The sequence below is a fragment of the Catharus ustulatus genome, chromosome 8 (assembly GCF_009819885.2).
Source record: "Catharus ustulatus isolate bCatUst1 chromosome 8, bCatUst1.pri.v2, whole genome shotgun sequence".
Taxonomy (NCBI): Eukaryota; Metazoa; Chordata; class Aves; order Passeriformes; family Turdidae; genus Catharus; species Catharus ustulatus.
Window position 1 is genome coordinate 21,342,256 of NC_046228.1, and position 26,515 is coordinate 21,368,770.

The window sequence follows — 26,515 nt, forward strand, 5'->3', positions numbered from 1 at the left end:
GTGGTGTAAGGATATGTTAAACCCACCTGTAGAACCATGTTCAGTACTGTAGAACGGGATTTTTCAAAAGGGATACTGAAGGAGTTGTTAGCTAATAGTATCTAAAATGGAAAAGTTAGCAAAGTCAAGAGAAAAAGAGCACTTCAGAAAGAAGAATTTACATCAAAATTTACTATATCATAAAATGAGTGGAAAGTGAATCTGGGTTGGAAGTTGGTGGCTGTGTTATGGAAAACCAGTTCAATAGCCAAAAAGATGGGAGAAGGGAACTTGGAAGTCAAGGGCCCTTATCAGTGGAGAAAGGACAGGATGATGTAATAACCAGTTATTTTTATCCTCTAGTTCTAATCATTGAGAATTACAGCATAAATTATAGAATGTGTTACTTGAAAATTAGATGTCTTTATTATGAATTCTTTTCTGTTGTCTTGCCTTCTGTACCTGTCCTTTCCTTTTCCTTGTTAAAACAGTTGGCCAATCTTTAGCTTGCTAAGTTGCACATTATGTCACTGGTATGTTGAGGCACATGTATCAGCACAGTTCATAAATGGAAGCAGCTGGTTTCCTCTGCACTTGTGAGAATGTACAAACACACAACCAAGATCTTCAAATCCTCTGTATGCTTTGGATACAATTCCTGTCCTGAAAAACCATGCTGTGATTTCAATTAGTGCAGATGTGCACCAAGCCACCTTATTGGCTCAGGAAAGAATTCTTTTGTTTCAACACTTGAACTGCTAGATCTGGTTAATGTTACCAAATGAAAAAAAAAAATAACGTCACACCTATGGTATTAGTCTTATACTCCAGTATCTGAAAAAACCCTGGCAGACAAAAAAAATGTTGTCATCTCATAGGGAAAAGCTGAATTCATACACAGGAACTGCAGGATTACTTTGACATTTTACTAGTCCCCTGTAACACCAGCAAGTCCCATAAATGCCTAATGGAAAAACAGCAGAAAATGAGATCTGCAGCAGCCTTTAGAGATCAAATTTATGTTGCTGAACACTTTTTTCAGGTCAGGTTTAAAGGTCAGAAGAAAGTGGATAGATTAAATTTACTGATTTTGCCAACTTTGAAGGCCCCTTTTAGAGGTTTTCTGTTTCTGCAGGAAGGCCCAATATGTTTTTAGACATTTTTCTGTAAGAACTGAAATGTCTAGAATCTTTATTGTATTTTTCTCAGTTGAGAAAGGTCCTCATGTAACAATACTTAGTTATCCACAGTGTGCTCTTGAGCAGTATCTGCTTTAGATCCAAGGTGTGTTATCATCTTGGAGTAACTAATACTTCCATTAATAAAGTTTTTAGTGTATATTAATTTCATATGCAGACTAAGAGTCATCTATCACAAGGCCAGTTGTGACACTGCAGTGGCAAAAATGATAACCCCAATTAATATTCACACTTATGTTAAAATTTATCTCCCTATTTCTCACACAATATTCATCTCTTCTTTGTCCCATACAGAAAAGTATCTTCCCGTGGGCATCACTAACTTTTATACTCTGTACTCCTTTAAATGTGAATAGAATAGAATTTACTACCCTCAGTGGAGAATAGAGAAAGTGGAGTAAAAACATCTTATCACAAGGGACTTTCTAGATCATCAGCTTCTGCAAACACTAGTTGCAAAATGAATGACTGGAAGTGGGAGGATGACTGTGGACAATATCTTCAGAATCCTAAGTAATGTGGGCATAATGCCAAAACTATCATTTTTAGAAACAAAACACAAGCTTTTCTAAAGCATAGTAATACAACAGAAAGACAGGTTGAATTAAAAGCTTAGTTTATGTATATGAAGCAGTGCAGAACAAGCAGCATATTTGTATATCTGTATTTTGAGGGTGTGGAGAAAGGAGGGGAATTGATTTATGTGGAGTTATTTCATCAGTCTTTATGGGTAATTCAGTGTAAGATTTTATAATATTAGCTCAATATCAAGTATTAATACTTCCCAGTTCAAAAAATTTTGACTTGGCCTCCTCAATGTTCCCTCTAGGAAAATCTTGAATATGTAGCAAATGCAGTTGTTCTCCAGCATATATGACTACAGTAATTTCACGATTACAAGCTGCACGGACTATTAGCCGCATCTCTGGGTGTTGGCAAACATTTCATTATTTGTCCATACACAAGGTGCACCTGAGTATAAGCCGCTCTGTCGTTCGCAACGAGGACCCGCGTGCAACAAAACTGCCAAACAGTAACAGAATCGCGGCATGGCAGGGTTTACTGGCTCGGCTCGGGCCATGAGGGCGCGGGGCTGCCGACGGGGCCAGGTGGCCCAGCTCGGCGCTGCCGCTCGGGGCCGGCTGCTGCTGCTGCTGGGCTTGCTCGCCCCAGCCCAGCACTACACCGCAGTGGCAGGGGAGCATGGAGCCGGCCAGCACCCGTGGCGGTGGTGGGAGGCGGGGATGGAGCCCGCTGGCACCCACAGCTGCAGGAGGGGAAGGAGCCCCCCGGCTCCCGTGGCAGCGGCAGGCGGGGACGGGAGCCACCCACCGCGCAACAGAGTAACCAATTTGTAACAATTGCACAATGCCAGGTTTTACTGGCAGGTGCTCGACTCGGCACCTCGGTTTGCACTTCCGGGGTTGGAAATGTCAGAAAATTATTCACATATTAGCCACTCCTGAGTGTAAGCCACATTTCCGGTGTGGGAGCAAAATTTTAGTCAAAACAGTGCGGCTTGTAATCGTGAAATTACTGTACTTGCAAATTATCATGCTTAAATTATAGTAAATATTCATTCAAAAAGCCTTTTCAGAATTACTTTGAATTGTCATTTTATTAAACTTTCTAGTGGATGCTTTTCTAATACATGGTGGGTTTTTTGGACAAAAGGTTTTCAGAGCAGTCCTCAGTTTTATTAGTGACAAACTGAGCAAAGACTATAGACACAAATGTTTTGGCTTTCAACTGTGTGAATTTCTAGTGTACTCATTAACATTAGGGATGTCTTTGGAACTGAGTGATACCTGTAATTATAGATTTATCAGTATCTCCATAGTGAAATTCTTTATTAGCCACTCATTAAAGAAAAGCTTTCAATATTAAGTTTTAAACTTAATGACTTATTCTCCAGTTTAGTTTTTTAGCAAAGCTTCTGCTAGGATTTGAAGAGCTAGCTGTGATGAGATCTTTGTGGCTTGCACAAAGTCCCGTGGGATGTATTGTATCTTGAGCTCCACTATTTACAAAGATTTTTAAATTTAGCCGAATTCAACAGAATAATTTCAGTTTCAGGGCTGAATGAAAAATTTACTGGGATGGGAGCTCAAATATCCAAGCACTCTAAGAAAAATACAGTTGTTTTTTATACCCACAAATACAGAAAACTGCCTGACCAGATAGGGACCTTGCTGAACTAAATGGAATAAAGCTTAACACTTGGGTTTCAGCTTAAAAACAACTTGTAACAAATGTGCACAAACTCAGGGTAACTCTGAAAATTCTGCTTTTGGAGTAGAACTGATGGGACAAATTTTAATAAAATTGGATACATCTGCAGTGGTATCATATATCAACCAAGAGGCAGACAAAGAAGTAGGAATTTATTGGAGGAATCCATCTGACTTTTCTTGTGGGCAGAATTACATCTGGCATTTGTGAGGGTGTGCCATTTCCCAGATCTTCACAGTATGTTGGCAGACTTTTTTAGCAGGCTTGGATGTTCATTGGGGAGAGCATGATCTCTGAATAGATGCATAATTCACTATATTAAAACCAAGGTACACGTCTCCTCACAACACACTCTTTTGAAAAATAAGATATTTAAGAAAAATATCCGAGCACAATTTGTAGCAGGCAGTCAGAAGAGCAGACAAAGTATTGCTCTGTCAAAATGCCAGACATCCAGAAGATGTTTTATATAAGTTTCAAAACTCTCCTTGTCATCTGTATCCTCTTCTCAGAATAGAGTCCTCATAGAATGATTCTGGTAGTAATTGAGGAAAATTGGTAATCATCAGTGGTGTTAAATATCTGTATTCTAAAATGTATCAGAGTATTGAAATTGTTGAATATTTTCCAGAGACTTACTAGCAATGAATATTCTAAAGTTCCTTTGTTCCAAGATTGGAGTGGCCAGGGATATGGCAGGGTACATGAGCTGTAAGCAATTGTTGTGGAGAGCAAATTGCTAGAAAAGCAAGTTCACAGGAGGACTTCTGCAACTCCTGTGCATGTGAATGCAGTTTGTTAGGAGCAAATAGGGTCAGAAGACGCTTCAGAGATTGTTTATTACACATATACAGAAGTACTGCTGTGCTGCAAACCGGTCTCTGAAGTCTGCTGTTTCAGCAGCCTGAAGTATTATTACTCCAAGGTTATGGATGTGCATTAGACTTACACCTGAGTCCTGTTGGGTTTACAAAGTTAAGTGCATAAGCTTCACAGGCCTGAGTCTCTCGTTCAAGGGGGACTCATGAAATTTCTCTGCTTCTAGACAAGGCCAGCCTGCAGTTTCTAACAGTAATTACTTCTGACTAAACGTACAGTAAATTCACGAATACAAGCCGCACTGAGTATAAGCCGCATCACTGGGTGTTGGCAAACATTTCGGGTTTTGTCCATAGATAAGCCGCACCCGAATATAAGCCGCTTTGTCGTTCGCAGCGAGGACCCACGTGCAATTAGTAACAGAACCGCGGGAGGGCGGGGTTTACTGGCTGAGCTAAGGCTGTGCAGGCTCGGCCCGCTAGGGGCCGCTGACGGGGCCAGGTGGCCCAGCCCGGTGCTGCAGCTCGGGGCCGGCTGCCGCTGCCACTGGGCTCGGTCACCCCGGGTCGGCGCTGCCCCGCGGTGGCAGGCAGGGACGGAGCTTCCCCTGCTCCTACGGCAGCGGCGGCGGGCAGGGACGGAGCTTTCCCGCGCCCGTGGCGCCGGCGGCAGGCAGGGACGGAGTTTCCCCGCTCCTGCCGCGGCGGCGGCGGGCGGGGACAAAGCGCCCCGTTGGCTCCCCGAGCCGCGGCAATGGCTGCGCGGGGCTCCCGTCGGCTCCCCGGGCCACAGCAATGGCTTGCGCGGGGCTCCTGTCGGCTCCCCGGGCCGCAGCAATGGCGGCGCGGGCTTCCCCCCCCCCTCCCCGGGCCGCAGCAATGGCGGCGCAGGCTTCCCGCCCCCTCCCCGGGCCACAGCAATGGCGGCGCGGGCTTTCCCCCCCCCTCCCCGGGCCGCGGTAGGGGCGGTCCGGGTCCCCCCTCTCCTCCCCGGGCCGCGGCAATGGCGGCGCGGGCTTCCCCCCTCCTCCCCGGGCCGCGGTAGGGGCGGCCCGGGTCCCCCCTCTCCTCCCCGGGCCGCGGCAATGGCGGCGCCGGGCCCCCCCCCCGTTTCTCCCCTGGGCTGTGGCAGAGGAGGAAAGAGAGCTCTCCCGCCTCTCTCCCCGCCCCCCCCGTGCTGCCTACAGGGAGCCAGGCTCCACCCGCGGTGCAACAGAGTAGCGATTTGTAACAATCGCAAAATGCCGACTTTGCAGCAGCTCGGCTCGGCACTCTGGCTGGCACTTCTGAGGTTGTATTAGCCGCTCCTGATTATTAACCGCATTTCCGGTTTAGGAGCAAAATCTTAGTCAAATTGGTGCGGCTTGTATTCGTGAAATTACTGTAATTGTTATTAGCATATTCTATGATTTATGTATGTCAGTTGTAAGCTGGTAAGGTGTGGATGAAGCCAACTCTTAACTGGTTCTAGTTCACACTGGATAAAATCAGCTGAGTGCTGGCAGCAGAAGATCTGGATGCTCTTTGTTGGGTATTAAGTGTCTAAAGCACTCATTTGGTGAAGCTAGTGCCTCAAACTTTACCTAGGTCATTATATCCAAAAGAAGTTCTTGCTATTGGAGCAGTTTGGTCTGTTTTGGTGCCTGGAAGGGAAACTTCCCATCTGACTGCATATGAAGAAAGTCAGTTTAGTCTAAACTCAAGTTCAGCAAACATAAAAATCCAGACCAGTGTCACCATTGGTGCAGTGGTGCTCATTTGTAAATGCTGGAGTAAAGTCTATGGCAGCGTGAAATTTATTCTCCTTCTTTGCATTTCAGTTTGTGCCTCTGGTGACTGATTTTAAAAATTATCCTTTTAAAAGTAGCATCCATGAAGAGCAGGTAAATGCCTCAGCACAGTAAGGATCAAGTTTACTTGCACAGGAGCCACTATCCTATGACAAACAATTTTTCAATCAGTGTCATTTGCAGCCATTGCCTGTTTCTGGTACAGAACAACTGTGCTGACTGAGCTCAGAGGTGAGAGAGTTGTGCTGTAGAACTGCAGGAAGAGCTGAATGTGCCTACATGGTTCTTTCACCTGAATGACAGGTCAGAAAGAACAGCTCTCCAGCCTTCTTCTTTGCATATGGAAACAATAAAAAAGCAATCTGTCTTTTTGGTATCTTCTTTAAATCATTGATGCTGACATATAATATTTTATAAACCAGTTATTTCCAGATATAATTTTTTGCTTCAAGTTTGATGAAATTAGATTTCCTTACTACAGAATTACAGAACATAAAAGGAAAAGGAGTGAAAGGCAGTTTGTGCTTCAGATTAGTACATATAAAGTGAACAAAGCCATCCATTGTGCTGCTTTCGTGTCACTGTTGTTAGATATTAATTTGATAAGGACAGACTATGTTAAATTGGGGACTGAAAAAAAACCGCTGCAACTTTTTTTTTTCTCTTGACTGCTCCATCATACATTATAATGTTTATTGTTGAGATTAAGTACTCTCTATTCAAGCAGTAACAAGTTTCATAGTGGAACAAAAGTAAGCAGCACTCACGAAATTCATTTTATCAAAAAGTATGAACAGAAAGATATGAAAACTATTGATTATGTTGTCTGTGGTGACATACAAACAAAATGATAACTGTTCACATCTATACAAGTGGAAGAATGGCAATGTCAGATTGTGCAGAGATTAACATAAGAATCTGACATCTTTAGTGAAAATTTATAATTACAATTGATGCTTTGGTAGAGATTGGAATGAGGGTGGAATCTTGTAAAAAAAAAAATTTCTATTGTTCATGTCATCGCCAACTACTTAACCCTTTGATTGTCAGTGATTATTTCTATGGATAAACATGACTGTTGTAATAAGTTTTTCTGTCATTTTTACCAGTTCTGAACGTGTTTCAGAAGGAAACTTCTTAAGCTTAATTTTGTTCTGCAGAAGGTGTTTTAAATAGTATCATATACATACTGCTCTCCAGGGCAGAGTTTTGTGAAAATGACTGATTTGTATCTTGACTCCCTTTACTGAAGAAAATTAGAGCTCTAAACATCATAAAATTGAAGAAATGTGAAGAATTTATCCATGACTGCTGGTTTCAAGGTACCATCATCACTTCTGTTTCTTATTATTTACAGAAGTGTTTGATACCACTCTACTAGCTTTGTTTTCTTACTAGATTCATGACTGGGTTGGACCATAGATGTTGATGAGGAGGTATTGTAGGGACAGGAGTAAAAAGGAAATCCTTGATTTCCACAGTTAGCTGTTTTGAAGAGAGAGAAAGCTCCAGTAAGTACAGAATCATCTGACTTTTCTGTAAATGAAATGAAATGTCATTGATAGAGATGCAAAAACTTGAGACAGACACTTTCCATGTTTCCATGTTTGAAGAATGCATGCTGCATGTTACTTTGACATGGACTAATAATTTTCATTCCCTAAAAGGAGGTTATTCTGTAACACAGATTCAAAATGTTCTTGTTTGGAAGTTTAAAAAGTAGAAATTCTGTTTATCTAGCATAAGGAAGGGATTTAAACTCTCTGAACTAAGTAGGTGATTTTGAGAGATTCCAACTTCATTTTCTTATAAAAGCACTGAAACATGAGCTCAAATGCTGGTTTTAAAAGGAGTGCTTTTGTGTTTGTCTTTGCTATGTGCCTCAAATATGTCAAAGTTATTCAGTGATAGTCTAATCCAGAAATTGTGGTTATAGTGTATAAATTAGCACACAAGTTAACACTGTTAAATACATTATGATAGTTTTAGTATCTATTTTTCTTATTCTTTCTGTTTTCAGGGATACAAATTGAATGGGCAAAGATTCAAGTAAAGGGTAAAAAAGAACAGGGAACATTTTTTCAAAATTAATATTCTGATTAATATTCTGTAACAGAGCTCATTCCTGTTCAAAGGACTGTCTACATATAGGGTTGTAGGCATTATTAAGATCACATTGAGTTCATAATTTGGAATTCAGAGATGCTCCATGTGAAGAGGAAGGGCTGCAGAAGGATCTCAGACTCTAAGGTGTTCTAATGCATCTACGTGGTTTGTTTGCAAAGTGTATGCCTTTTGTGGTGTTTGTTTCAGGGTGAAATAGCTAATTTCTGATTGTTAGAGTACCACCTAGGATGCTCTGCTTTGAAATACTTTTTAGAAGCTGATGGGACATCAGAAACGGTATGATTTTTCCACATAATTTTGTCCATACATTTCAAGTACACATAGATCTAGTATATCATAGTGTTTTACACTAATTCACATTGCAATGGACCCCTAGAGGTTTGCTAAAGCAAATTTGAAATTTACAGTTGCTTTATGGTCAGTCATTTTGAATACTTCCATGGATGTTCTAATGTTTGATCCCTGTCATGAAAATTCTTTTTCCATGTGAAATTTCTTTTTGAAACTCGCCTGAGTTTCAAAAGCAGTTAGATTTATATAATTTTAAATACCATTTTTAAGAACATGAACTCATATGAATCTCTTCTTTTTCCCTATACACTTCAACATTTCAAAAATAAACCAATTGAATTAAACCACAGAAACTAATTTGGGCACTAACAAATAGAAGAGTCATTGGTTTAGGGGGTTAGGTCTGACTTCTAAAACTAGAATTGCCATGTTGGAAGTTTCTCCTTGAATATAACCTTGTTTCCATAAAGTAAAAGTTTTGGAGACTTACATGAGTCCAAAGAAGTCACTTAAATTACTAGTTAGCAGTGATTTCTTAATTGATAGTTGTATTCTGCACTATTGTTTTTTATCTGTAAAGTGATTTGTAACTGTAAATTCTCATTTACATGGCATTTTACAAAATCCATTTTTTTGCCATACATTAAAAAATAGCGCCCATATGTTTCTGCTGTTTCAGAAAAAATGTGTAACGTTGCACAGTGTTCTTAAAATTAGCAGCACATAGTCCTACTATGGGAAATCTCATCATGTTGCACATCTGAGCAGCCTCAGTCAGTATTCCCTGAGCCCCACCCTGCCACAGGAGTGCTTTTAATGGCACATTTTAGATGGGTAGTGCTGTCAGTGCACAGTCAGGTGAATGTTTGGTGTTAAACACAGCACAGCATCCACACAAGGCACCTGTGTCCTGCTGAACTCAGATGCTGCTCCTGGAGAGTGAGGAGCTCCCTGGCTGCCTTATACTTCCAAGGCAACTCAAGGGATTGTCACACATTCTTGGAACACAGGTATTTGCTCATTGACTTTCAGGGCTTCCTCTTCTCAAAATCATTTGACTTGTAAACTCACTGATATTCTGCATCAAGAAAGGGTAGTTGTCTGTCATAGGCTGACCATTTAACCTGATCTTTTATTGATCTAAAACTTTTTTTAAAAGATTGTATTCTTAATTAAATTGAAAAAAAGTGTTTGTTTTGTCATATTTCATTATATCTGGAGTGTGATTTTCTCTGAAGGTGGGCAAATAATGTGATGGGAGTGGAGTCCATTTCAGGTAGAGAAGCAGGGAAAATATTAAAAAATATTTTAAAATAAAATTTAGGGTATTCAAGCATCTTGAATAGCAGTGCAAAGTGAAGCACCTACTAAAGTCTCTTACTCCCCCAATAATGACATTACAAAAATAATGTCATTACAGCAAATAATGTCTTAGCAGGGAAGTTTCCCCTGAGGTTATAAGATCTGGAAGTAAAAGACTTGCACTACTTTCCCTGCTTGCAGTAGTGGTCCTCCTATTTAAAGTGGGTTTCTGAGGTATGAGCTTATAAGTTCATTAGAAACAGAAACTGAATGTAAGTATTATTTGACTCTAAAAAGCTAATAATTAGGGATGTTTGCTGCTCGCTCTTGGAATTTGAAGAAAGTACTTATTCAGATTACAATAATTAATGCAAAGCACTTACCTAGCTTGTTGTATTCAAAGTGTTCTACAGGCAGTTATTATTACCCAAATTAATTTAAGTGAAGGTATCTCTATTTGGAGCTTAGCAACTGTCCACATTTCAACTATATTAATAATTATTAGAATTAGCGTAGATCCTGACCCTCATTTATTTGTGTTCAGAAACAAAGCCATGTAAGAGTCTTTCTATAATGAAAATTAAAAGGCTAAGCAATAACATTAATGTTCTTTTAAATAATTAATTTTAATGTGTGGAAGTGTGAGCAATAAATGTTTTATTGTAAACCCTGATGTGGTAATTAATCCAAGCGATTAGGACCTAATTGCATGTTCATAGTAAATGTTATATTTGCTGTGAAAGACATTTTGTTGGAATTGTGGTTCAGAGGATAGAGTTGTGAAAAGAGTGATACTTGAAAGAAATACTTAACACACTTTCTCATAACTTGGTAAGCTGAAAGTTGAAAGAAGTACATCCTTTATTAGTATGCCAATTATTTTTTTAGCTCTCCTGAGCTTTTTGTTGCACTATGCACTTACTTCTACGCAAAAGTGGTGCTTAAAAATGAAAGTGAGCATAAGGATGTGCAGGCCCTTTAAAATCAGCTAGGAAGTACCTTGAGGGCTGGGAGAGGTATATTTTTTTATTAATCATTTACACATTAATTTGCAAATAATGGAAGTCCTAGTATTTCATAAGGCTGGTCCTTTCTTTAATGCAAAGAATAAGTCATCCTGTGAACAGTGTTGGTTTCAGGTGCCCTGGTTGTGCTTTGGAAAGCTCTATTGCACACCAGAACAATTCAGATCTCCGCTGAAGCTTTGGAGCTGCTCCAGAACTTCACTATCTATTGATGGAGTTTGAATCCCTCTTTTTAAATTTTATTTTATTTCCGTAGGTTGGTTTTTTCCTTCAGCAAAGTTACAATTTTTAAATATACTGTGGGCGTCTGTGGTTCTGTATAGAACTTAGTTTTGCCCCTGGTGAGTCTGCCTTGTTTAAACAGACTCATTTAAAGGATGAGTTAGTATTGGAATAGTGCTATAAGCTTCAGAAATCTTTTGACTTACCACTTGATCATTTCTTTTTTCCTCTTCATACCTACCATGCTACATATTTCTGATGATACGATCTTTATTAGTGAAATAATATGCTCTTTCTTTGGGGCTCTTGAAATATGTTCTAACGATGATGGTAATGACTTTGATTAATATTTAATCCCCATGCTGCTATGTTCTTATAAATTGCAAGATCTCAAAGGTAGCTGGGGGAGGGAAGAAAGGTTTCTGCTGAAGTGTTTCAGTATTAGAGTGCTTAGGGAGAAAGATACCTATATTTCATTATCCTTGTATCTGCTTTCAAACCTGAATTGAAGTGCAACATTTTGAATCATGCTTCAGCCACATTGTTGACAGGGAAATCTGTGAGATGGAGTTATTGTCCAGGGCACTGGACTCATTCTTGTGTTCGTTTATGTTATGTGACTGTTGCATTCCTCTGCATCACCTGGGGTCATGACACTGAGGCCACAGGTATAGCAGTATATACTGGTATAGAGCAAGGGCTTGGTGAGACTTTTTTCTTTCTTTTAACACCCAGTCAGTCAGTGGTGATTATCTACTAATATCAGTCATTGTTTCACTCTGATTGTTTAACCTATATTCATAAAACAGACCATTGTGCTGATAGAAGCACATTTAATTAAGCGAATACTCCTATTTGTTCTCTTCTTGTTCAAGGCTATTTTAATAAGCAAGAAATGGGCTTGTTTAAAGTATTTACTTAGAGAGCTTTCGAACTGAGGATTAACTGTCTAGAGAATTAGAAATTCTCTATGCATTTGTAGTTACATAGATTCTCTCAATTTACTAATATACTGTAAATATTATGTACACACCAAACTTCAATGAATTCAACATATGGTTGATGTTTACATAATTTATGAGATGCCACATTATATTAATGGAACTAACCATATACAAAAAAGCAAATGTTGCTCTATCATCGAGGGCTAAATTAGCCATACCTTATTCTATGCTTTTTGAAGTGCTTATTTGCTAGGACAAGGATCCTGGGATTGTGCTCCAAATTTTGGCAATTAAGATTGAAAACCAGTTATTTTGTTCCAAATGTCATCAATAATATTGATGCCAAATTTTAGACTTTTGGATATTGTTTAATTAAACAATAACAATTATGTCCAAGTCTACTTTCTGGTCTAAACACAAAATTATCCTCATATTAATAGACGAGTTAGACAAATCAAATAAAGAGTTATTTTAGAAGGATGAAAGGTGAAAGAAATGGTTTCTCTCTTTAATCAGGAATTTAACAATTTTTTAAGATACATGGCTTTCTCAGTAAAGATTAAATTGATTTTCAACGAAAAATAGAGTGTGGTAAAGTGGTTCTGGGATACTAGGAGAAATGAAGTGACTTGCTCTTTATCATAGCTGGCTTGATTTACTTATATTTTATTGATGGTAATACCCTATACTCTATAATACCTTTCAACACAAAATTTCAGTCATTTCAGTAATGTTAAGTAATTAAACCTCCCACTAGTTCTGCCAATGGAGGTGTATTTATCATTATAACTATTTTGCAAGTGGATAAACAGAGGCAAAAGCGGTTGAATTATTAATCAAAGTAATAAAATCTCTGGGCTCCTATCTCCCAGATGATGTTTAGTACTTCCTTCAAAATTTTGTTAAAAATTCAGTATAATTAAACGTATACATCTCACTCCCTGAGCTTAATAAACTCATGTAAAACTATACACTGAATTTGAATGAGCATATTTGAGAGGTGTTTTTGTTTTTGCACAGAGCGGCCAACTTGGGGAAGCATTGCCAAACCAAATTCTTAAGCTCATTTCGGTGAGACGAATTAAGATCTTAACTAACTTTGTACTTTTCAGGGAAATAGAGAATTTCTTTATTTGGGATGACATTTCTCTACACCAAAAGTGGGTTACTGCTCTCTGGCAGTGTTGTGCCATGTGTTGTGCCTCATTGTTAAAGCTCTCATCTACACTCATCGACATCTCCTGAGTAAAGTCACACAATTATTTTGTCATTAACATGGCTTAAAACTACTCCTGGAGAGTGCTAAGTTTAAACAATAGTAATCAGAATTGAAAAATATTTCCAAACTGGTTAAAATTAAAAATACGTTGGTAATATATGCATAAAATAATTGTTTTCTTTAGCATGCAATGCCAGATATTAAAAGTTTTCTGCTACTGATAGGTACTAATATGGCAACAATGAGAGTTCACTTCAGCAACAAAGAAGCTGTTCAAGTCTGAAAGCAATCCTCTCCTTCTGACATGTTGGCACCATCATAGAGGAAAATGTCACGGTCAATATAAGCACATTTACTGACAGTTAGGTTTTTTCCTATGTTCCTGAAAACTGTTTGAAACTTGGCTTTTATGGAAAACAGAAACACTGGCCACTCAAAATGATAAAACAATAGTTTATGGCTTAGTCATTTTCCAGTTATAAAGCAATACTTTCATAAAAATAAACAAGGCATACAGGAACAAGCCAAAACAATTACTCACAGAAATTGTTGCATTCTTGCTGTCCTTGCTTCCTGATTTAAAACAACTGTCTCCAGTAGGAACTGGACAAAAAGCAGCAGGTTTTGTTTCACTAAGTAACTGCTTGCTGATCACTGAGATCAGATTTATCACTGGGATAAAATATAGGTCAGAAATGCAATTGATACTGTCTAGGTACTTTCTGAATTCCTAAATTACCTTTTACAGGAAGAGCAGGTACATAGATTAAAATAACGTTTGTGTATTTCACTAATTTACAGCCCGAATGTTTCCCAGGTGGATTGTTGTAAAGAGCTTTTGTCCTTTCTAGAGAAAGTAAAACGCTACTTTAAAGCCACAAGCACCTTTATTAGTAAAGGTCATGTTGATTATTTAATTTGTAGGGGTTTGTTAATTATTTCTGGAGGGTTTTTTCCCCCATACTGTGAGTATTTTATTATCTGTATCATCATGACTATTCTGTTGCAGCTCAGTAAGGAAAATAATTTTACAATAAATTCAAGCAGAAACAGGTTGCAAGTATAAATGCTCAAAACTGAGAGATTCGAGAGGTAAGGGGTCAATAAATCTGCTAACTTGACAGTCTTGCACATTCCAAGTAATGTGCTCAGATGTTTCAATGTTGAAGCTAGTTTTTAAATTGCTCCCTGCTCTTTTAAACTCACATAAATACTAAGACAGATGAAGAGCTTTTTGCTCTTCAAGAAGATTCCTTCTGGTTCTTGTTCTGAGGGAAGATGACTTCATTGCCATGTCTCACAGTGGGTGGGACATGGACTGCACCCCATCTGTGCTCAGGCAGTTCAGAGGCTGGAACACAAAAGTCTTTCAGACTCTTCTGGTTGTAAGGACACCTGGAAGCCTTGTGTAAGTTATTCCATCTGGAGTAGTTACCTAGTGGCTCATTCTCCAGCTCAGGAATTGCCATGTGTTCAGCCTCACTCTTTCCAAGCCCTGGTACTTTAGTTAGGCTGCAGCAGATGAGACTGATGGCAGAGCAGAGCTGAGGATGACTCTTCTGCCCAAGTGTGTGCCTTCGAGCTCTCTTTGTGTGCAGAATACACAAGACTTAACCAGGTCCAAAAGCTCTGACTTGGTTGTGTCTGTCATGTAATGGAGCAAGTTTTTTTGGCACCTCAGCACTCACTCACTGTCTTTCACTGGAACTGCCAGCACACTTGAAGTTAGATGATTTCTGTAGGGCTTTCCTGAATCATGGTATTTATCAGGACTGTCACTACATAACTGTCAAGCTTTCTGTGTGGCTGAAAAATTCCACCCTTTAGATGGATGAGAATGTGATGTCATCATAATTGCATTTTTATGTAAATGCTTGCTATAAAATAATTTTGGATTAAATGATGTGTTCCTTTCCTGTTGGCAGAATATAATTTGTCTTAAATGGCAGCAGACTGTTGTATCTGTTTTTCTGAAAGTTAAATATTTTGATTCACACTTAGGATTTATTGATTTACATTGTTAGCAAATGGCATTCCCAAATCAGCTCAGAATACCATGGTTCAAAATCCTGTCATTCATATGGTAAAGTTGTTTTCATGTAATCCACTCTGCAAATGGGAGTGGCAAAGAAAGTCAAAGAGCTAGAAAGAAAAAAATGCATTTTAGCAGGTAGTAGGTTTGAAAGAAATCCTAATTTTTATAACTGCATGTTTTTGAGACAATATTGCTTCTTTACTATTAAACAGTAATAAATACCAAATTGCAAGGCTGTTTGTTATCATCTTGCCCTGCATTTGTTTGGAAATACTCAGGAAAAAAACAACTTGATCCTGATTGTGCAAACATTTTATATATGTAATCCAGGCAAATTTGTGAGCACGAATTCAGTGTAAGGCCAGGCTTCTCAGCTTGGACAGAACACCTTTTACAGAATTGCATTCACCAAAGCCAGAGTTGTGCTGGTTTCATGAGGTCACCTCTTCAACACTCTATTTCTGTGCTGCTGACACTTCTGACACCCTTAATTTGCTGACTTCACATCTGCTATAGCTGGTGCTGTAAGAGCTTAGTGTAGGTCAGAAGAAACCTTTTGGGTCTGTGTGTGTGATAAAAATGAGAGAGGTGGCTTACAAGACAAATTACTGGTGTGTAAACTCACCAAATCCTTCTGGTAATGCTAGTGTCTACAAAAAAAGAAGACATGAATATGAAAGACTATCCAATATTCACAGTGCCCTGGCATATCTTATAAGGTGCATCAAAGAATTCCTGAATATTGTAGAAGTGACATTAACATGATATTCTCTGTTGACTTTGTCTTCTGCTGTTGTGTACATCTTACTGAATTTTAGAAGTTCTTAAGTTACAAACAAGTGGCTGTATCTCCTATAGCCATATGTCTGCAATACATGAATATATTTTTCTTATTTCTTCCTTTTTGTTTCTTTTTACCCACAAGGAAAATGGAGGTTTTCCCCACTAAAGGAAATAAAAATTTCCTTTGTATGTCTTTAAATAAAAGGGCTGCTTTCAGTGCCTTGGAATGATATTGCTTTGTGCATGTGTACATACAATCATTCATGTATATAATTCAGCCTACCATCCTATTTTCCTGGTGTATATTTTGGTTCAGCCTTGCTCTCTGGCTTGTGGTACAATGGTACCTTCCTCCTGGCACAGAAAAGACACTCATTACATTTTGAGCAGCAGAAAATAGTAGCACATCATGAAGCAGTAGCATCTGCTATACTCTGTCAGCACATGCCAAAGGAATGCTCTGTGTTGCTAATATATCTGATAGCTTTTAATGTTTTATAGGTTTTCTTAGTATACAGTGTTCCTGTCTTTCACTTTCTGTGACTGCACTGCCCAATTGTCACATGTCCTTCTATCATAGAATCATCAAGGTTGGAAGAGACCTTTAAAACCATCAAGTCCAACCATCCACCCAGCACTACCACCAAAACCACTTATCCACATCACCCAGCGCCAGATCCTGGTGCCTCTTAAACACCTCCAGGGTGGTGACTCCACCACATTCCTGGCCAACCTGTTCCAGTGCCTGATTATCCTAACAATCCCTTCTAGTACCTAATCTGAGTCTCCCCTGTGTCAGCTCTGGGCCATTTCCTCTTGTCCTCTCTGTAGCCATAGAAGAGACCAGTGCTCACTTCACTGCAAGCTCCTTTCAGGCAGTTGTAGAGAGCAATGAGATCCCCCAAGAGCCTCCTCTTGTTGAGAGGAAACAATCCCGAGTTCCTTGCCCATTTCTGCAAGACAAGTTTTCTAGACCTTTCACGAGCCTTGCTGCCCTTCTCTGGAACGCTCCAGCACTTCAATGCCCTTTCTGAAGTGAGTGGGCCAGAGCTGAAGGCAGTACTTGAGGTGTGGCCTCACCAGTGCCCACAGAGGGACAATCACTGCCACACTATTCTTACTGGCCACGCTATTCTTGCTACAGGCCAAGATGCCATTGGCCTTTTTGCCCACCTGGGCACATTGCTGGCTCCTATTGAGCTGGTTGCACATCAGCATCCCCTCTTTCACAAAGATAGATACATACACAGTAATTTCATTTTTCTATGCAATGTACATTTTCCAGACTGTTGCAATTTGTTTGTTAATTGTCTCATCCTTTGATTAGGGGTATTTTCCTCATGGTTCTTTTAAGTACCTTTGGGTTTTGAGGGTAAATAGGACCCCAAAACTCTCTGTAGTAGTCTAAGGTGTATAGGTGGGTATAAAATACCTTCTGAGGAGCCTCTTAACCTTCTTGTTAGTGGGAATAGAACTTCCTACTGGTGAAATACAAAGTCTTTTATACTGGTGATACAGGATAATCTTATTCTTCCACTCAAAGCTAATGTTGGCTGACAGTTAATTGTTAGAGTAGGTAAGAGCAGTTGGCTTAGGCATTCTTTTGTATACATCTGTCTGGACCAAAAACAGTGGCAGCTGCAAGAGCCTGCAGGCTGAGTTTCTAAGGAAGTCACACGGCAACTTTGCTCTGAATCCCAGTGAGATATAAGAAAGCCTGGGGTTGCTAGGGGAATTAGTTCCTGTACACAATTGTAGCATGCCACAATAGGGTGGCCAGTGGCTTCTGTGGTTATAATTTAAGCTTAGGCAACTGTAATTACACTGGTCATAGCTGCATGGAAATCCACTAAAAGTAGAGTCAAAGTCAATTTAAATACCTGAAGAGGGAGGTTGAATTAAGCTTCTTTAAATCCATATCTGTTCAAATTTTATTTTCTCCCTACTTTGTTAAGTCCATTGTGTGGATTTTACTGCTACAATTTTGTTTTGCAAAGAAATGTTACACTCAGAAAATAGTTTTCATACACAGAACTCTTAATTTCTAAATGTTTTAATGTCAAACAGTTATTTAAATAAAAATATAAACAAAACCATGGAAGAATCAACTAAATGGCAGAAGTGATTTTTAAGAAACACAGAAGACAGAGGTGTAGCCTTTGAGATTTCCTGGCCTTTACTTTGCAGGATCTAAAAAGCAAACTCTCCTATCTGTATCTCAGCACTTTTATGTTGCCTTTTCCAAGGAAAAGAGAGTTGGATGCAGGCCTGAGTTAAATCTCATGGGGATAGTGTTCTGTGCCTTAAATTACAATCAGATGTATTTTACCTCAGCTGAAGTTTTCAGCCAAAAATTGGTAAGAAGCCTAATTATTTGACCAGGTTACTATTTATGTAGACCACTGTAGAGCAATCTGTCGTCTATCCAGAGCTGGCAACACGTCACCCTTGAGAGATTTTAATTTTGTGTTTGGAACAGTTTTTTAAAAAAATATAGTTTAAAAAAAAAACCAAAAAAAACCCAGTTTTTTTTTTAAAAAATCCATCTCTCTGTTCATTAAATAAAAAGCTAAAAGATGGTAGAGATTGGTATGGAGATGAGAAGTTATATAAACTGTTCATTTTAATTCTTTGGAATGTGAAATTAGCAAAGAAACTTGGATGTTTATAGGCTTCCAGTCCTTCAGGGTACTGACTAGCTCCACAAAATGCATAAGATTCTTGTGCCCTTTGGACTTGGATTGTCAACTAGCAAATCATGCCCAGATTTTGAAATCAATCATGTGTCTTTTAGACTGGACATTGTGGAGTAAGGAGACATAAACAGATATACTCTCAAAGTAGTCTTTAATCTGTAGACTTATTTTTTCTAGTGATTAGAATGCCTAAAATGATCTGATAACTGAAGTATGCAGGATGAAAATATAGCTATTCTGTGATTCAGAGGCATAATCATATGGATGAAAACTGGAAGATAAGACTGTGTCACTATTGTATCTTTTGGAGTGTCATGGTGGTGATGTTATAGATAGGATTGAGATGGTGTTTTATTTGTCAGACACTCCTCAAAGTTGTTTCTCTCTGTGTCTTAGACATATTATCTCTGGCCTTAAGTTTAACACTTGCTCCTCATGCTTGAAAATTACTATTCTTCGCTGAGTTTAGAGAACAGTTAGTAAAATAAGTTTTAGAATTATAGAAACAAAACATGCAGAATTTGTTTAATTAGTGCAAAGTCTGAGACTTTGTTTAATTAGTAGATTAGTAGAAACTGTAGGGGATCTTTACTGGAACGTGTAACCATCTGCAATGCTGAATTCAAAATGGCAACCTTGTTCATAGCGCTTAAATCAACATTTACAATTTGTTAAGACAAGTAGTGATTTCTGGAAGTTGATACTACCTAAACGTTGATGTTCTGAGTGAAGAAAAGTACTTTTGGAAGAAGGGGGCAAATAAAATCCCTGTGTGGAAGCATGAAAACCCCTAGGTTTTTTCTGCAAAGCAGTAACAAGTACTACAAAGTGAGCATTTTCATTGTAAACAAGGTACTAATGTTCAAGGTAAGGGTCTCCTTAATCTCCTAGCTGTGTATAGAGCCATCAGACTGGACTTTGGAATTAAGCAGCACAGTCTGATTGACTCTAGTACTGTAAAGGGGCATGTATAATTATAACACATCACATTTTAAGATATGAACATTAGTCGTAGCTGCCATGGGAAAGTGTAGTCCATGGAATGCGGAGGTAAGGAGTTACAATTCATTTTGAAAGGCTGTGATTCTAGGCATATGCAGATTCTTTGTCATCTCTTTGATATCTTTAAGGCAGTATTTCCCAAAAGTTTTTATCTGTGCACGTGTATGACAAATGTGGGTTGGGAGAGACTTTACAGAAATAGCGTGCTTCTTGTGCTACCTAATATAAAATTAGTAACATACATTGATTTGTTTTGATGCTTGCAGGGATTCTTCCTGACAGTGTCACCAGAAGCAGTATTAAAAGTGGCTACTCAGGCTTCTGCCAACAACAAGATCTTCAGCTTGAATCTTTCTGCACCATTTATAAGCCAGTTCTACAAGGAGCCGATGATGAAAGTCATGCCTTACGTGGATGTTCTTTTTGGAAATGAAACGGTAAGTCTTAAGGGAGTAATGGGAGTATTTGTATCTCTTGCACTTAGGTGTTTGTGTCCCAGAGCCTGCTTCCCTGGACATAGCCTCAAGCTGGGCAGGAGGAGGTTCAGGCTGGATATCAGGAAGAATTTCTTCACTTTAAGGGTTGTCAAGCACTGGAATGAGCTGCCCAGGAAGGTGGTAGAGTCCCCATCCCTGGGAGGTGTTTGAGAAAAGACTGAGCGTGGCACTTAGTGCTGCAGATCTAGTTGGGGGGTGATGGTCAGTCAGAGGTTAGACTTGATGATCTTGAAGGTATTTTCCAGCCTTGATGATTCTGTGATTCATGGTGTTCCTTTTTTTATAGAGGGAATTTGACCATGTGAGGTATCACTAGAAAGTTAAATCTGTGGTCACTGGACTGGGGTATTTCAGTAGATGCCTAAGATGTCACTTGACCTGTTAGAGGTTTACAATTTGCTCATTCTAGCAGGAAATGCCCAACATGTTGCTGTGTAATAACTGTCCATGTGCATAATGTCCTCACCCTGAATTTAACTCTGCTGGAAGAAAACATACGAAGAGCTACCACTGAGCTCCTGTAACTTGATTCCTTACCCATAATGCTGCTATTAATAGCATTTTCTGTGATGAAGATGACTCTTTGGGGAGAAGTGGGAGGAGAAAACTGAAAAATAGAGAGTTGATTTAAAAGGTTCTCATTGATTTTATGGTAGATGGAGTGGCAGCCCATCAAAGGAACGCTTATCTTTGTTGTTTAAGTTGGCAGACAGATTGCATAAAATGCTGCCTGAAGTCCATGTTAATGGACCAAATTAATTCAGATTTCCCTCATAATTTTTGATTTTTCTTCACTGTAGAAAATGTTCTTAAATATTTATTAGTTTTCTCAGCAGGAACAGGTTAAAAAAAGCCTTGAAATATGTGACACACCTAAGTGAAATGTGGGTTTGTCACTCAAGATAACTATATGAGTACAGGAAAATAATGGAAAAGCAACTTACTCCTGTCAGTGGTTATTCCTGATTGGGACGCAGGGACTTGCCCCAACACAAGTCAGTTTTTAAACTATTGTCCACATGTCCACATAGGGGCTAGCATCATTACAGATATATGACTTTGAAAAAATTAAAAATACTTATTTTTAAAACAAAGAAAATGGCAATGTTTTTAAATGCAGTGGACTAAGGGAAACCTTGTTAGCTAAAGTTAACTATACAGAAAAAGTATTTTCCAGACATGTTCTTACTATTTCCAACTGTTACCTTCGTACATCTTTGTTGATACAGTCCTCACAAAGATGATATTGAGTGTTTTTATTTAATAGCAGTATGATATCAACATAGAATCCTGTCAGATTTCCTGTCAGATTTCACAGATTAAGTAATACCAAGTTTAGATAATTTTGGAGTAGAAGCCCTTCACAGAAACTTCTGGGATTAAAATGCGAGGGTCTTTTACATTAATATTGCTCCACTAACCTATTGGGATAATTCAGATAGTAGTGGTTCATTAGGTGCTATTTTTCATAGGTTGGTACTTTTTGTGCATTTGTGTATTTTATAAGCAATAGCCCGTGATACAGGTGGCACTCCCTTTTCAGAAGTTTTGTTCAGACTAGGTTAATTTCTCCTGTCATTTCAGTTTGTTATGGTATTATTCACCTGCTGTCAAAAATATTGTGTAGTGCTGTTGTGTTTGTTAAAGTTGAAAGACTCCCTGCATTTTCTGTATACTATTTCTGAATTTTGGTGTCTTTCAGGATAAAAGATTACTATTTAAACTTAAGTGGTCATCTTTAAACTTGGTGGTACAACATATATAATACTTCAGAGTACCAGCCTCTTTGTTACTTACACTAATCATGAAACCCTGGTCATTTTTTAGTCTCAGCTTCCTGCTGGTTATTGCTGCTCTGGAGCTGTTGAAATGCTGCTTGCAGTGGTTCATTATCTTGCCTTTCTGTGTGACTTGAAACCATGCTCTTGGCATGATGTACTTCTAGCTTTGATGAGTAGCTTCTGTGTCTTCTCATTGTTAGTATTTCTGCTCTCTGCATATGGTAGTTGCAGAACTCAGAGCTCAGTCTGACATGTTCTGCCTTCTGCTAGCTTCTGCCCTTGGTTTTGGTGCTTTTTCTTTCCTCCCATATGAATTTCAGCTACAAGCACATTCACGATTTTTTTTGTGTTTGTGTATATCTTGATGGGCCACAAACCACTTCAGCTAGCCAACACCAAATTTTTGTCCATTTGCTGTGATTTCCTTTTGCCTTTTTTTTAACATTTTCCATCAGAGTAAGTGTATAAGTTAACAAATAAACAAGGCATTACTATGTTGTGTTGTTGTTACTTCATTAGTACAAACAATACTCTTAGACACAATTTTATTCTTCCCTATATTTATCTTCCCATTATAGTCCAATAAAATTCTATTGTTAAGCACTGATCTATTTATTTTTTGAGTAATACAAAAACATCCAAGTGCAGCAAAATTCCAAATTGCTGCCATTCCTAAACTAAAAACAATTGGCAAAGTGATTTTAAATTACATCTTCTACTTAAAAATTTACATCTGAATGGAGATTGGTTATTTCAAGTTTCAGCCAGATGGTAATTAAAATGGGCAAGTTATAAACCTCTCAGAATAAATATTCTAGTTTTGAATGTAAATGCCAGCATACCCTTAACTGCAGTTTAGACACTGAATGCTGTGGTAACAGCTCAATATATGTATCAATTTCAGCACTGACCACTGGTGTTTTGATAATTTATTTAAATCTCTTTTATAACCTACCTAAACATCTTGTCTTGATTTTTTTATTATTTATTAACGGTACTTCATATGACAAATTTAGTACAGAACATTCAGAAAAAGAATAATTATATGGTCATTGCAGCTAACCAAGTAGGGCCATTCTGCAGTCATTATCTAGCAATACATGACTGAAGAACTTGATTATTGTCATTGCTTTTAATTTTTATTAAATTAAGGTTTTTTTAATAGTGTCATTTTGCAAATGGTTCTTAGCAGTAATACCTTCCAAGCTACCATAATCACTGGATAATTAACCTGCCAGGATTAAGCACACTCTACTTTGCCTCAGGATGCTTAACTCTCAAATAAGGTCAATTATCTCCTGATGAAAACGGCTTTGTCACAAGTTGCTGCTTAATTCGGCTCTAAAAGCTCACCTTAGAATACATATTTTACAACTCAGAGTAACTTTCAGTAACAGAATGGTCAAAAGAGTGAAAGCTTTGAAGGCAACTTCTTTACACAGAGTTGTAAAAGTGTCCTACACAGCAATTATTCTAGGCAAGTGAAGAAGACTGAATTTGTATATATCACTTGGCATTTTCCTGGCCAGGGCTAAACATTGATGTACATGGAATACTTGACCCATCAAAGTCAATAATGAGCACAGGAATCTGAATTCAGTTTCCAGTCTCCCCAAAAGAGTTACAGTGGCATCACAGGAAAGGAGCTGCCTTGGGGAAACAGTCTGTATATTTTTGCATATGCACCTGGATAGCGGTTTCTTCAGAATTTAAGGGACACTGCAAGGCTTTCACATGATCGATCTTCATATCTGGCACCAGTTCATGACTCAAAGGAATATTTATTGATATCGATGTGGTAAAGATCTTCTGGATTCTCTTGCTATGTGTAGGCAGGGCATCACTGAAAAATTTCAGAATTAGAAACTTTGGAGTTATAGACATATTGAGCTTTTCATCTAATGCTTTACAACAAAAGCTATAAGCCACTGATGTAACTTGTGGTGGTCAGTGTACAGCAATCAGTAGAGGTTGAGGAGGTTATGTAGAAGAGAAATCGTGAATTTTTTTGAAGTACAAAATAATGAAGAAAACTAAGATAAGAATTATTCTTTAAAAATGATCCTCTTGCTCTCCAGTGTAACGAGCTGTTACTTCTAAACACCCAGTGTCTGAACAATTTAAATGCAGGATGGTAAACTGAAGTTTTGCAAAGACAGAACATCTGTGAGCCCATTGAGAAATTGCTGCTGGTGTGACAGCAGTATGCTGAAAAGAAAGCAGGTTGTGTACAAGACTTGTGCATTATGAGAAGCAAAGACAGTGGCTTTAGTGGTGGTGGTTCTAGAGTTAGAAGTCCTGAGCTTTAAAGGGATGAATGGAGCAAGATATCAATTGGGTCTTGTCATCACTTCCTCTTCATAATTGTACTGGAATGGTACATTGTGCCACCTTTATTTAAAATATTTTCAAATATAGGTGGTTTGGACAACAACCTTTAATATCCTTTGTAAGCCCTTATGAAGGCAAGTCTCTTCAGTAACATGGAAAAATCTCATCAATTGCAATGAAAACCAGTAAATATAAAACTGAGGGTTTGATGGGATTTTGGTGAGATTAGCGTGCTCCTTATTTTGAACTTGCAGGCAGCCTGTAGTTTTGTGCTTATTTTAACTGAGGAAGGGAATGGAAATACTGGTAAGTTTTCTGCCATAAACTGTGTTCAACACACTAGGATTTACATTTGTTTCCAAACAAATTTATCTATTCCTTTTGCTGTAAATTCTCACTGCACATAATTTGATATATTACATTAGGAAATGACACTGAGAACAACCTTCAGTTCCACCTGCAGATTTCCTCTGCTGCATTATCAGCTGGGATCAGATTGATACCTGCAGGCTTAGGAATGTGCCCACAGCCCAGAAGAATCTTGAATGAGACATAATCACTTCTGTAAGATAAATGAGCCTCATGGTGATTCTCTTCAAACTAGTGTGCATTCATAATGGCACAACTGAATTGATTTGAATTTACACAGTGCAATTCCTACTGTTTCTAGACCTAGGAGATAGCTTTCCACAACCACGAGTGTCCGTTCATGCTGGTGAGTTGTCTGATTTTGAGGAAACAATTAAGAAATAGGAGTCAGGAAAAAATTAGGTAGCAGATGTAATTTGGTGTGTGAAAGAAGGAAAGTACTGTTTGACTTTCAATAAATAATCAAAGGGAGACCAACATTTCAGTCTGTTTTTCAGTATCAGATGGGACTAAGAATTGAGGAGCATAGCAGAGGATGGCTAGTCATGCCATAAATATCACTAAGTGATGTTTCTATTTGAAGTATTTTCAAGTAAGCATTTATAATTATTTTTGAATGCTGGAAATTATTATTGAAAGGCAAATAATAGATGGTATTTGAAACTGAGAGTCCTAAAGAGGTTCATTTTAGTACAGCTAACTTACATCTATGTTATGTAAAGAGGCCTCAAGAAACATTTTCTTACTGGACATGGGCTATATTGAGGTTATTTTCAGTCACTGGTTGTGGGCAAACTGTCATCCTTAAGAGTTCAGCCTTTACCTTCTACATCTCTGTTCACTTGGAATTAAATTTACAGAAAGAGTAATCATCTTAAATGGCATTAAGTTGGATGTTAGTGTTTTGCATTTCTGTCTATATACAGGTATTTTCTTTTTCATTGTGCTTTCCGTTGTCAGAAACTTGCCCCACAGGTGAGGGTAATTATCTTCAGTTCCTAGGCTGGGTGAGAGACTGAGGTTTGCACAGTTCCCTACAGGGAGTCTGTGGTTCAGTTAAAAATCGTAGTCAGATATTCTGACCCAGTTTATTAAATACACATGGGAAAAAATTTTGTAAGGAGACATCTCATCTTCCCTTCTGTTTTAACAGGTAGAGGTTTTTAAGGTCAGCTATGCTGGTGTTTGCTTTTCTAAACTGCAGTAAACAGATAGTATTTTTTTAATAAATCCTACGTTTAAGATTTCTGCAAGGTCTTTGGAGAGAGCCTGGGAATTAAAAATTGTAACTCTGAATGGAAGAAAAATAAATACTGTTTTTCTTTGATGTTTTTGTAGATTTTTGATGCTTATTTCCTGCAGTAGGTGTTGTGTTTTCAATTATAGGACGGCTATGGTGTTGTAATATTGCTCCTTAATTGGTAGAATTAACTTTCTCAGTAGTGGAATATCTAATATATTATGGCCATCTGAAAAATGAGAGGGTCTCTAGCACAAGGGAGGTTGATAATGTCAGTGGCATGTTGTAAAGATGTGCTGTGGGAAGGATGCTGAAACAGCCCAAGGCGATTTCAGCTGCAGACACTGAATCTGCTGCTTCTTCTCTCCTCTCTTTTTTTTCCTCCTTTTTTTCCCTCCCATGTGAACTGCAGTGGCTCTCTAAGATAAAATGCTTTTAAATCATTTCCCAACCTTGCAGCCGTTTTTGATAAAAGCCCTGTTATCTGAAATGATATGAATCACTGCGGAGTTAACCATACCTTTTACAACAACATATTTTGTTGTGATTCATTCTGTCTCAATTAATCATCTTATTTATCTATATTGTCTCAGCTGCTGCACTGAAATTCATGAGTAATAAGCAAGTAATTAT

General features: G+C 38.4%; 1 protein-coding gene across 2 annotated transcripts in view; it reads left to right on the forward strand.

Moving 5' to 3' along the window:
• Positions 1 to 26,515, forward strand: part of ADK (adenosine kinase) — a 275,192-nt gene that overhangs the window by 176,895 nt on the left and 71,782 nt on the right. For both annotated transcript variants that reach the window (XM_033066656.1, XM_033066657.1), the window contains exon 7: positions 19,931 to 20,101. In XM_033066656.1, the coding sequence (XP_032922547.1) occupies positions 19,931 to 20,101 (171 nt within the window). The remainder of the gene's footprint in view (positions 1 to 19,930; positions 20,102 to 26,515) is intronic.